Source organism: Hemiscyllium ocellatum, chromosome 18 (genome assembly GCF_020745735.1).
Source record: "Hemiscyllium ocellatum isolate sHemOce1 chromosome 18, sHemOce1.pat.X.cur, whole genome shotgun sequence".
NCBI classification, from domain to species: Eukaryota; Metazoa; Chordata; class Chondrichthyes; order Orectolobiformes; family Hemiscylliidae; genus Hemiscyllium; species Hemiscyllium ocellatum.
The window spans coordinates 62139043-62152072 of NC_083418.1; the positions used below are offsets into that span (position 1 = coordinate 62139043).

Here is a 13030-nt window from a genome sequence, read left to right on the forward strand (position 1 = left end):
AACCCTACACTTACCATGGCCAATCCATGTAACCTGCACATCTTTGGACCATGGGAGAAAACCAGAGTACTCAGGGAAAACCGACGTTGACACAGGGGAAATGTTCAACTCCACACAGAGTCACCCAAGGCTGGAATTGAACATTGATTCCTGGTGCTGTGAGGCAGCAGTGCTAACCACTGAGCCTCCGTGCTGCCCTGTAGTCAGGGTAAATCTCTGTTGGATGCAAAAGGGTCCTTTGGGATCTTGGATGGAGGTAAGGGGATAGGTATTAGTGCAGGTTTTGCATCTTATGATGGCAGAGGAAGGTGCCGGGAGTGGAAGATGGGTTTGTGAGGGGCGTGGACCCAACAAGAGAGTTGTGGACAGAATGGCCTTTCCGGAATGCAGATAGAGATGGGGAGAGAAATATATCCCTGGTTGTGTGGTCCGTTTGTAGGTGGCGGAGGATGATGCAATGTATCTGGAGGTTAGTGGGGTGGAAGGTGAGAACCAGGAGGGCTTTGTCTTTGTTACCATTGGAGGGGTGGGATTTAATGGGCAGAAGTGCAGGAAGTGGAGGAGATGAGTTGAGCATCAAACCCTGTTTTTATGGCGGGTCCTTGAACACCTTCAGGTGTCTTTTACGTTCCTCCTCATCTGAACAGATTCAATGTTAATGACATGGTCAGAAATGTGTCGGGTGCAGGTTCAGTTGAAGATTATTTGGATAGGAATGATCTTCAGGGAAATGGGGAAAAGCAGAGGCTGGCACAAGGTAATAAGTTAGACCGAATAATAGGGCTAGTGCAGCCACGATGGGCCAAATGGCTTCCTTTTGCAACTTAACAGTTTCATTAAGAGACTTTTTTTAAAATTTGACATCAGCAGTCGTTTGTGTTTTCTTTTTCAGGTGATCAGTATCTACAATCCCTGACCTTGGAGAAATAAATAAGGACATCCCTACTGCCAGGAGGAACCAAAGTGAGGTGCCTGGGATGAGGGGGGGAGCGGCTCGGGGGACGGACCGGAAGTCGCGGAGGGTGCTTATGGGGGACGTGAAGGATAGGAAGTGGCCGTTAGTAATGGAGGCGTTGTTCGCGCGTGCAGTTTTCTTCCCGAGTCTGGGTTATAACATCTTCATGTCGAAGGTGTGGGGCCGGCATTGGTATGACCGCATCGATCGGACTGTCATCATCGGGGCGCTACCTTTCCGCTCACTCACCGATGAGGTACGGGGGTGGGGGAAGAGAGAGAATGGAGAATGGAGCCTGGGGGCGGGGCCCGGAGTCAGCTCGCGTTCAGGGGCGGGGCCCGGAGTCAGCCCACGTTCAGGGGCGGGGCCCGGAGTCAGCCCACGTTTCAAGGGCGGGAGGGCGGGGCCCGGAGTCAGCCCACGTTCAGGGGCGGGGCCCAGAGTCAGCCCACGTTCAAGCGCGGGGGGGGCGGGACCTCACATGAGTGGGCGGGGTCTGTATGAAGGGGCGAGGCGGGGTTGCATGAGGTTGGCCAACGCGGGTGGAAGAACAGCAAACCAGGCAGCATCGGGTGGTGGAGAAGTCAATGTTTTGGGTATTAACCCTTCGTCAGGACTAGATATGGGGGTAATGGGAGCTGCAGATACAGTGAGGAGGAGAGGAGAGTATTAGGATGGTGAGGTAGTGATAGGTGGATAAAGGTAGTGGGTAAGACCTGGTTGGTTGATGGAAGAAAGGCTCAGTAGTTAGAATAGAAGGGATGAAATGGGGTTGGGAAGGGACCATGGGATGGGTGGGAAGGTTATTTGAAATTATGGAGCTCAGTGTTAAGTCCTTTGGGCTGTAGCCTGCCCAGGCAGAAGATCAGGTGTCGTTCTTCCAACTTGCAGACTGATTTGTTGTGTGTGTGAAGATGTTGACTGATGTTTCCGATGATGCCAATGGACCATAACTGTGGGTGGCTCTTTGCTTTGTTTTGAGCAGGATGTTTATTAAGCTCCTCTTGTGATGCAGTGTCCATGTCCCTACTTCTACATCTGTAGACCTGAGTTCAGGTCCTAATTTCTCCAGAGTGGTGTGTGATGCTGTCTCTGACCAAGCTGATTAGACAATATACTTTAAATTAAATTAAACTCATGCAAAGGTGAGAGAAGCTAAAGTTGTACCAAATGTAGTTGGGGTTTTAAAGTCTACAATTCTTTTGCCACTTGTGCTGATTTTGGGCTGCATTTGCCCCAAGATCCAGCAGAACCAATGTCGAAGCTCCTGCTTTACATGGATCATCTGTGTACAATCTTTAACCATCAGAAAGGAATTGCACCATTTTATTGCTTGGTTCAACAAATTCTTGTGAAGGTTTTGTCAAGATGTGCTTAGGATGATGAAGAATCACATACTGGCTTCCCAAGGGTAGGCTACTGTTAGCTGTGCATTGGATTTCTCGAGTCAGTAATATTATCCCAGTACCTTTTTAAAATATTTTACTTTGTGATTCACCATATTATTAAAAATTAATACTGACCTTTTCTTCCAAAATAATTTCAAAGTAGTAAGATAGTCTTTGTCACAGTCACTTCTAGGAAATTTTCAATCCCTTGTGATTGAAGAAGTTATCCTGTAATAATTTTAACATGTTAATGTAAGTTTTTTTTGTTTTTAAAGTTACACTGATTGTCCACATTTCACATGATGAAGTCATTATAATAGTATCCTCTCATTCCTGGTGTCAATCTAATTTGCATTTTACTTCATGGATCAAATGTCCTTTCTACAATGGAGTTCTCAATCACATTCAACTCTGTTGTTATTAACTCTCTAAGTTAATGCTTTCTTCTATTTTATTGTAATGCATCATCCTTGAAACGTTGACATTAATGATTGGAAGGAGCTTGCTACTCAGTGACTCAAACTGGAGAGGGTACAGAGAGATTCACCAGGATGTTGCCTGAGATGGAACAGTTGACCTACAAGGAGAGATTAGATGGGCTTGGATTGTTTCCTTTGGAGCAGACAAGGCTGAGGAGGGATGTGATTGAAGTGTATAAGATTGAGGGATATAGATAAGGTGAATAGGAAGCAGCTGCTCCCCTTGGGCCTCAGTTATGAAGGGTGCAGCTTTATGATAAGGGTCAGGAGATTCAGAGGAGATTTGAGAAAAAACGTTTTCACTCAGAATGGTGGGAATCTGGAATGTAATGCCTGGGAAGGTAGTGGAGGACAGAAACTTACAATCTTTAAAAAATATTTGGATGCGCACTTGAACATTAAGGGCATGGGACAAGTACAAGAAATTGAGATTACTGCATATTTTTAGTAGTGGTTATTGGTGCAGACTTGATGGGCTGAAGGGCATCTTCTGCACTCTGACCTGTCCATTAAATGGCGTCAGGCTTTTGAGTCCAGACATCTTAATGAGACGGAGTGGTGATACAGAAGGAAAGAAAAGGAAACAAATCCAGCACTATAGATCCCACTAACATGTGGGACACGTTGTCCCATGGGCCTGATGTTCAAAAATGAGTCTGTTCAGTCACAGATGGATCTATGGTAGAAACTTGTGACCTGAGTTTTCACCAGTCTCTAACTGTGTATCAATGAGCAATGATTATATGAAATACAGCATCCCACTTGCTGTCTAGATTTTACAATCTCCAGTCTTGTTTTAAGTAACGTGCACTTGGAGATCTATGTTTCTTTACTCAATTTCAGGCTTTAGCTTTTGATTTTAATTTGTAATTGTATTGCATATTTATCTCTTTGCAGTAAAATAGCAAGTATCATTGACCGTTCCTTAACCCACATCTGACCTTCTGTATTTGCTGATTATTCTTCAATTTGTATTATTGAAAAATTTTGATCATTCTGTGCAAAAGTCTACGTTGTCTCTGTTTGCCTGAGGATCACATTTCTGTCTGCTACATCTCCTTCGATGATTCTTTTACTTGATTTACAGTTAGTAAAGAAAGAGAATGTTCGAGGAGTGATAACCATGACTGAAGACTATGAAACCAAATTTTTTGTGAATACAACAAAGGTAGGTAGAAAAGCAAAACTTAATGGGGAGGTATTCAATAGTTCATGTGCTACTTGGATTGAAGTGGAATAGATTCTTTTGGTGTAGGATCCCCTTGCAGAAAGGATTGAAAGCAGGTGAATAATACAAAATAACTTGGAGTTTTGAGATGAGACAGTAACCTTTTAATAGCATTATAATTTGTAATTACCATCAAATGTCACTAATCATTTTCATACTTCACTCCTACACTGTCATTTCATGTATCAGTAAGAATTGTCAGAACAACGTTGTATCAAATGAAAGAGAAGAATTGCACGTTATTGATTTTTTAAGCAATAATACCCCTTCAAGCTTTGCAGTTCAGCTGTTTCATGTGACCGGAGCCATGATTGCTGCTTTCTCTATTTTTTCTCCCCTGGAAATTCTGATGTCTGCTGGGCTACAGTTCCACTCTGGTGTCTGGTATTTTGTCTCAGTGAGTGTGCTACATATTTTATTCTAAACCATGTGTCTTGAAGGCTATTTCAATACAATGGATATCAGATACAAGCCAACCCTTTCCTTGCATGATACTCAAACTTTCACATTTTCTTCATGAGTCACTCTGTAGCATCATCCATCTGAATGTTGCTCTTTATCTATCTACCTTTCACTTGGGTACTATGCATTGGTTTCATGTTATTATGATTTGAACTTCCTTAGCAGCTGCTTTGATGCTTTTTGTAACTTGCAAATTGACAAAAAGGAAAGTAATTACAAAAACTATTTGCAGAATCTGAAAGCATATGGGTTTTGTGTTATTGAGTTTGTTATCAAAATCGGACTTTTACTGAGGGAGCTCATTAGTATTGTTACTCAGGATGAAAATGTGTTGCAATTGTAAGTTTCCATTTGCATGCAGTCTCTCAATTGTAGTGTTATAAAGATTTCTATATTCATATGAGTCTCATATTTTGACAAAATAGATGCAGAGAAACCCCAATAAAAGTATGGAATGTTTCTTTGCAATTGAATTTATTTTTCTTCACTTTTTCTAATTGCATTGAATTTACACCAATTATTAACTAAATCAAGGAAGTGGAGAAAATATCAAGTGATGAGTCCTTTCAAGATTTATTCTCTCACGCTATCATTGGAAACCAGTTCTTTTCTAAATGTAGGTTGTCAGCCAGTGATGAGCATTATCATTCAGATTTTACCAGGTATGTTCATGTCTGTCTTTGGCAGTGCTGTTGCTTGGCTATGCTTTGTGACCAGAAGCCAAATTATTTGACACATTGATTCTATCCTGAGACTATACATAAGAAGTGACTTTTTTTATATTGAGAAATAAAACATTGTTTGTAGTATTGCATTCGAGATGTAAGTTTGTTTGCTGAGCTGGAAGGTTCGTTATCAGACATTTCGTCACCATACTCGGAAACATCATCAGTGAGCCTCTGGTGAAGCACTGGTGTTCGTGACCTACTTTGTATTTGTTTGTTTCTTTGGGTTGATGTCATTTCCTGTTGTTTTTCAGAAATAAACCCTTTTTAGAGGGTCGTCAACGGGGTCTAAATCAAAATGTTGTTGAACGCATTCCAGTTGGAATGCAATACTTCTAGGCATTCTTGTGCATGTCTGTTTGGCATCTCCTAGCATGGATGTGTTGTCTCAGTTGAAATGCTATCCTTCCTCATCTAGTATGTAAGGATACTAGTGAGAGTGGGTCATGTCTTTTTGTGGCTAGTTGATGTTAGTGTACCCTGGTGGCTAGTTTTCTGCCTGTTTGTCCAATGTGGTGTATGTTACAGTTCTTGCAAGGTATTTTGTAAATGACGTTAGATTTGCTCGTCTCTATAGGGTCGTTCAAGTTCATTAGCTCTGCATAGTTCCCCTGTGCGGCAGTGTGTGGTGGCTGGTTGAAATAATGTTCTAATGCAGCTTTGTTTGTGGTGTTGAGATGACTGACTTGATTGGATGAGAAGGAATCATCCCAACACCACCCACAAATGAAGCTGCATTAGAACATTATTTCAACAAGCCACCACACACTGCAGTTAGAGGAAAATCACTATACTGCATATTCAAAAAAGACACAGTCTGCCAATTTCTCAGTAACAAACTGAAACAAGCAGATAAAACACATCCAGAAACTTTAGCCAGTCTCCCCTACATCAAAGACATCTTGGAAATGACTGCCAGACTACTCAGACCTCTTGGTATCTTGGTAGCCTACACCCCAACACATTAAAATAGCAGCTAATGAACTTGAAGGACCCAATATGGACAACGACCAAAACCAATGTCACTTACAAAATACTGTGCAAGTATTGTAATGAACGCTATATTGGACAAACAGGCAGAAAACTAGCCACCAGGATACATGAACACCAACTAGCCACAAAAAGACATGACCCACTGTCACAAGTATCCTTGCATACAGATGAAGAAGGACACCACTTCATCTGGGACAACACATCCTAGGACAAGCCAAACAGAGCCATGCATGACAATCCCTAGAACCATGGCATTCCAACCGGAACTCAATCAACAGATACGTTGACTTGGATCCCATTTACTACCTTTTTTGAAAGGGTTTATTCCTGGGGGAAAAAACAGGAAATGACATCACCTCAGGAAATTGTCACCAACCCAAGGAAACCTGAATACCTAAATAGAAAGCGGGTCACTGGTGTGTTACTTTGTATGGTGACAAACCGTCTGAAAATGAATTTTCCAGCTTGATGAACAAACTTACATACAGTGTTACATTCCATTTGAATACTTTTTAAGTTAAATTGCTAATCAAAGTTGTGTTTCAGGAATGGGAATCCTTTGGCGTGGAACAGTTGCGTCTCAGCACAGTTGATATACTTGGAGTACCAAAATTAGAAGACCTGAGAAAAGGCGTTGATTTTCTTACTAAACATCGTAAAAATGGAACCAGTGTCTATGTACACTGTAAGGCTGGACGATCACGCAGTGCCACTATGGTGGCAGCATATTTAATTAATGTATGTTGACCAAGTCTTTTTTTAGTGAAATAAACATAATAATTATAATGAGAGGTTGCTCTGTGTAAATGTTGAGTAGGCATTTGTTTTTGAAAATTTTTTTAAACTTCAAATTACACAATCATTTGTATTGTAGGATTATGTATCTGTGTAATTTTATACATAAAATACTGAATTTGAGTAACCTTTGCATAAGTTATAGAAAGGTAAGTTAATTTTTACCACAAGCCTTTACTGTCATAAAATCTTCATTCCAATTGCAAGATGACAAGTGGAAATATACCTTCAAATTCAGCATCCTTCATTATTCTCTTCACTGCATCTTGCAAGAAGGGATTGTGATTTTGAAGGGGTAAGAAAGCAATAGTAGTGGCCCCAGCCGTCTTTCAGTAATAAACCAATAAAATTTATTAAAAACTGTATGTGGGACCCTGTTGTTCAGTGCCAAAACAGATGCTGGAACTGTGAAGTGAAAACATAAGATTGAAAATAATTAGCGGGTCCAGTGGTATCTGTGAAGAGAGAAATAGAATTACTGTTTCAGATCATAATGGAGCTGTATGTAACACTAAGCCACAGCTGGAGTAATGTCTACAGTTTTTGTCTTAACTCGATGGGAAAGATGTGATTGTATTTAAGGGAGCAAGGAATGTTGCTTGGGCTGGAGTGATTTCAACTGTGATAGTTTGAGAGACTAGGTTTATTTTCCTTAGAACAGAGGCCTGAGGGGGTATTTGATTTTAGGTATAAACTGTCTAAGGGATAACTACAGTGTAGATAGGGAGAAACCTTTCCACTGGAAGATTGGTCAATTAGCAGCGAACATAGTTTTAAAGTAAGTTGTTGGAGGTTTAGAGAGGGTGTGAGGAAAAATCTACTCTAGAGGGCTGTAGGCATTTGGAACTCACTGCCTAAAAAGGTAGTAGAGACTGAAACCTTTTGAAACTTGAAGAACTTTTTGAACATTTGAAACATTAGGATGAGAACCAAGTGCTGGAAAATGGGATTAGAACAAATGGATGTTTGAAAGACCAGCACGAGCATGATGGACTGAAGAGCCTCATTCCATGCTGTAAAAATTCTGACTCTTTCATCAGAATGTTAAGTCATTGTCTCTTCACAGATGCTGCCTGACCTCTTGTATATTTCAAGCATTTACTGTGATTAATATACTTTTGAATAAAAATTCAGTAACAGATACTATATAATAAGTACTCTTTGATATATGTAATATTGAGAAATTCAATCATCCAATCCTGATTTAAATAACTTTAGATAAAGGCAGAATGTGGAATGTGTGAACCTATAAAATGGAGCAACTTATTTGTTCCTTCCTAAATTATCTGAAATTGTTTCCCAAAACTGCATATTTCACAATGGAGGGAAAAGATTGTTTCAGATTTTTGTTGTCAAATATTCTTTTAAAATTGGAAGATAAACTATATTAACATGTATGTGTTATATATAACTGGTTTACAGTAAATGTTATGTTAAGTTTACTGTGAGTTTAAAAGAACATTTATGGATTGATTTTTACCCTACTCCTCCTTCCCTTTTTTTTTATTCAGTGTTTTTGTGGTAATCTCATAGTAATTTCATTTGCTTCCCTGATTTTAACTTATCTGCCTGCTGCTACTCAGCTGCCAATCCTCCTCCCATTCCAACAATCCAACTTGATCTGAATATTAACCTTGATCTTGCCTCCCTGTGTGCAACCCTGATGATTAACTATATTTTAAAAAAAATCTTTTGCAATGTTAAAAGTCCCAATTAACTAATCTACTCTTATCCTGAGACTGTTACAACAAGAAATATTTAGATTTCTATACTGTCTTCAGCCATGTTTCCATTATGGATATAACTGAGCACTTTCAGATTCACATCATTTTATTTTTGATATCTTGTGGTTTCTTATGTGGCTGATTTTACCAACTATCTTTGTATTTCATTTGCTGTCTTTTATTAACCCCATATTTGCATTGAAGTATATCTGTTGAACTCAATGCCTATGCCTTTTTAATATGAAAACATCTGTTTTTCAATCTCTCGCTCTTGAAATTTCAATGCTTCCCAATTGATTTTTCTCTACAGCTGCTGCTTGTCGAAAAGTCGGTCCTTCAACTCAAAATAGGTTTCAGTACAGTTTTAAAATTGTCCTGTGCTGTCTAATCTTCCTCTGAATGCTGACATAGCAAAATCTAGTTAATTGAACGTCCTAAATTCTTCTGATGGGAACAGCATGTCTTGTTTGTTCATACTACTGCTCATTGTTTGCTGATAATTAATTTGTTTTATTGTCTTTAGTTGTGTGATTGAATCAATTGAGCTATAAAATATTGCAAGTTACTTTATGCATATATAATCGTGTTCTGAATCAAATATCTGAACAGTTTACCTCTAAATCTTTTCTTCAGCTGCATCACTGGACTCCAAAGAAAGCCTGTGATTATATTGCTTCAATCAGACCTCATATTATAATTCGTAGTGGACAGTTTAAAATTTTGAAGAGCTATTATGATGATCTGTTCCCAGGAGAACCAGACATACTGTTCGAAGCAAAACGCTCTGCAGCTTTCAAGTAGTGCAGCACAACATTTGTGGACATTGAAATGCTAATATCCTCAAGTGACTGAAAGGTTTAAAAGCGAGAATGATAACTGGCAAGAATATGGTTAAAGTGGCCACTTTCTGTGATCAGCAGACACCAGTTGGTTTGTTTTTGTTTGTGTAGCATGAAAGGCAATGTTGTACAGTTGTACTAATGTAAATATCAATCAGCTTTGAATTTTTGTTTATAAATAGCAAATATCTCAACAATGTCAAAGTAACTTATAGACCAAGCAGGATAGTTCTTTGAAGAAAAATTCAGACACCCTGGAAACTTGATGCTCTTACATTTAAATTTCATTGGAAATTAATTAACAACAATTTATTGAGCTAGGTGTCAATTGTACATTTAAATGCTGTATTGCAGTGTTTAAGGAGATAGCTTGGGTTAGTAAAGAATCTTTTGTTTTTCTTTTTTTAAAAAAAAATTGTTGTATGGAACTAACTTGCCATCTGTCCATTGGAAAAGAACAGTAAAATAACAGCATTTGTCATTAATGAGGTTTAAGTGTTGGCTGAGCTTTGTTAACACCATAATTCCATGTTCTCAGCAAGGAGCTTTGTCTTGCAAAAAGCTTTGACCTGATCCTGCTAAAGGTATGAGATTGAAGTATTACTCTGGAAAAAGTACCCATAAGCAAAATCTAGTTATGACCTGTACTATGTAAAAATGTATTTCACTGAGATGCAATTAAAATCCTTTTATGTTTTGTACATTTCATTCAATTCAGTGAAATTAGCTATTTCTTATCTTGTACATTTAGGGAACACTAATTTTGATTTTTCTTGTTACCTGCCACAGTCCAAATGGGAGAATGCTTTGTAATGTTTGAATTACTTTGAGTAATAACATAAATTAATTATTTTCCATCAAGGAGAAGTTAATCCAAATGTGTCAATGATCACATGGCATTAAACTGATCAGATATTCTGAAACTCTATCCCAGTTGACAATTTTGGATCAATAGCCACTTAACTAGGTAGACTCTTAAATTTAGCACTGAAGTTATCGGTTGGGTAAAGTTGTGGTGGCCTATAGAGAAATGGGAAATCCTGTACTCTGACAAGTGATGTCTTCAATACTTTAGTAGTCTTCTAGCAATACCATGTTTTTTTTTAATCTATCACCTCCATGCCACAGTTGGGCTAGTTTTGTGCCTTGAATCACATTCCAATTACAATTTACAGAAAGCCCTTGTAGACAACATAGGGGAATCTTTCATTGCATCAGTCTGAATTGTGTTTATACCTAAAAGCTTTAGATGTTAGTGTTTTAAAAATTCAAATGTATTACTTTAATACATGGAATTGTGAAGTACCCAATTTGTCAGATTACACAAATGTTATGGTCATGTTAAGAATCTAATTGACAATAATACAAATGAAATGTTGTGATGCCAAAATGAAACTAGTTCATAATGAGAATCCCAAACATATATTAGCTGTACATGCCATTTTCAAAATTTGGTAATATCATATAGTAAATGTTTTAATGAATATGTAAACAAGATGCACCTGAAACAAAAAAGTAAACAAGCTGCACATATAGCATCTTGCAGCATAATCACAGAGTCATACAGTGTTGAAACAGGCCCTTTGGCTCATCATATCTATGCTGACCAATAAACACCAATCTACACTGATCCCACTTATCTACACTTGGTCCATGGTCTATTATGTCCTGGCATTTTATGTGCTGTTCCAGATGCTTGGCAGATGTGGCAACTGTACCACTCTTACGCAGCATATTCCATATTTTTACCACCCTGTTGGTGAAACACTTTTTTTTCATAGATCTCCTTTAAATCTCTTTCTCCTCCTCTTAAACTTGTGTTGTCTGGTCTTAGATGTGCCTGCGATCTGTCCTCTGTGTGCCTCTCATGATTTTGTATTACTTGTACCTCATCAACTAAATTATTTGCGAATAGAGGTATAACAATTTAAAATAATCAAGGAGATTTGACAAGTTTCTTTAAGCAGTATGGAATTAATCAAAGTAGACATCATTACATGTTTTAACAAAACATTTGAAGCAGATACAGATGGCCACAGGGAAGTGGAATTCATTTTTGAAGGTTTTTGCAATGATTTCCTGCGCTATGTATAGTGCTACATTCACAAAAACTTCATTGGAACACCTGAATAAACTTATCCAGATTTTAAAAAAAATTAGACCTGATGACAGTGGGATAATGAATGCTTAATCTTTTTGAATGTAATTAGTTGAGGGATGAATGTTCAGCAGAAGTCTTTTGGGGGAAAAAAAGTTGTTTTTCACAAAGCTTTAAACCAACATGTAGAAGTGAGGGACCTGTTAATGTTGGCTAATTGGCAGTTCACAGTAGTGTTAATAGTACAGGTTTCAATTGAGTTTTCAGCTGAGGTAGACCTGCCTCTTCATGCTGCAATTGAAAAGCATTACTGTCAAAAACTGCCAAGAAAATTGTTCAACATGAAATATCAACAGGCAGTAAATCAAGGATCTGCCTTCAGGCAGAGCATTTACAAATTAGGCAATATGTAGGTGACAATACAGCAGAACTAGTTCCAAAAATAGTGAATATTTCCTTCATGTAAAATACAATATATTTCTAAATATGTTACTTATCTTGGAACTGAAGGAGCCATTCAAATCAAAACAGTAACCCTCTTTTTCCGTAGGCTCCTCGAGCCTGAAAATTTTAGCAATGTGTGCGAAAGCAAGTGGAGGTGTAGTGGACAGTGAAGAAGGTGACCTCAGAGTACAATGCGATCTTGATCAAATGGGCCAATAGGCTGAGGAGTGGCAGATGGAGTTTAATATAGTTAAATGTGAGATGCCGCATTTTGGAAATCAAATCAGGGCAGGGCTTATACACTTAATTGTAAAGTCTGAGAATGTTGCTGAACAAAGAGACCTTGGAGTGCAGGTTCATAGTTCCTTGAAAGTGGAGTCACAGATTTGATAGGATAGTGAAGAAGGCATTTGGTATGCTTTTCTTTATTGATCAGAATATTGAGTATAGGAGTTGGGAGGTCATGTTGCAGCTGTACAGGATGTTGGTTAGGCCATGTTTGGAATATCGCGTGCAATTCTGGTCTTCCTATCAGAAGGATGTTGTGAAACTTGAAAGGGTTCAGAAATGACTTACTTGGATGTTGCCAGGGTTGGAGGATTTGAGAAGCTGTACAGACTGGAGCTGTTTTACCTGGACCGTTAGAAGCTGAGCAGTAACTTTATAGATGTTTATAAAATCATGAGGGGCATGGATAGGATAAATAGACAAAGTCTTTTCCCTGGGTTGAGAGAGTCCAGAACTAGATGGCATAGGTTTTGGGTGAGAGGGGAAAGATATAAAAGGGACCTAACGGGCAACTTTTTCACACAAAGGTAGTGTGTGTATGGAATGAGTTGCCAGAAGAAGTAGTGGAGGCTGGTACAATTGCAGCATTTAAAGGCATCTGGATGGGTAAAT

The 13030-nt window shown here is 38.7% G+C and overlaps 1 protein-coding gene across 1 annotated transcript; it reads left to right on the top strand.

The window, feature by feature from the left end:
* Nucleotides 1–1022: 1022 nt before the first annotated feature.
* Nucleotides 1023–10289, top strand: ptpmt1 (protein tyrosine phosphatase mitochondrial 1). Its single transcript, XM_060838580.1, has 4 exons — nucleotides 1023–1211; nucleotides 3910–3990; nucleotides 6777–6968; nucleotides 9383–10289. Exons 1-4 carry the CDS (start codon nucleotides 1029–1031, stop codon nucleotides 9548–9550), a joined length of 624 nt encoding a protein of 207 aa, XP_060694563.1. The 5' UTR covers nucleotides 1023–1028; the 3' UTR covers nucleotides 9551–10289.
* The last annotated feature ends 2741 nt before the right edge of the window (nucleotides 10290–13030 follow it).

What these genes read in the sequence shown, in the direction of transcription:
- ptpmt1 (XM_060838580.1), top strand. Translation starts at nt 1,029, where the DNA reads ATGGGGGACGTGAAGGATAGGAAGTGGCCGTTAGTAATGGAGGCGTTG. An exon ending in TTTTTGTGAATACAACAAAG is followed by an intron (nt 3,991 to 6,776) that starts GTAGGTAGAAAA and finishes GTTGTGTTTCAG; the next exon opens with GAATGGGAATCCTTTGGCGT. An exon ending in TGGCAGCATATTTAATTAAT is followed by an intron (nt 6,969 to 9,382) that starts GTATGTTGACCA and finishes TCTTTTCTTCAG; the next exon opens with CTGCATCACTGGACTCCAAA.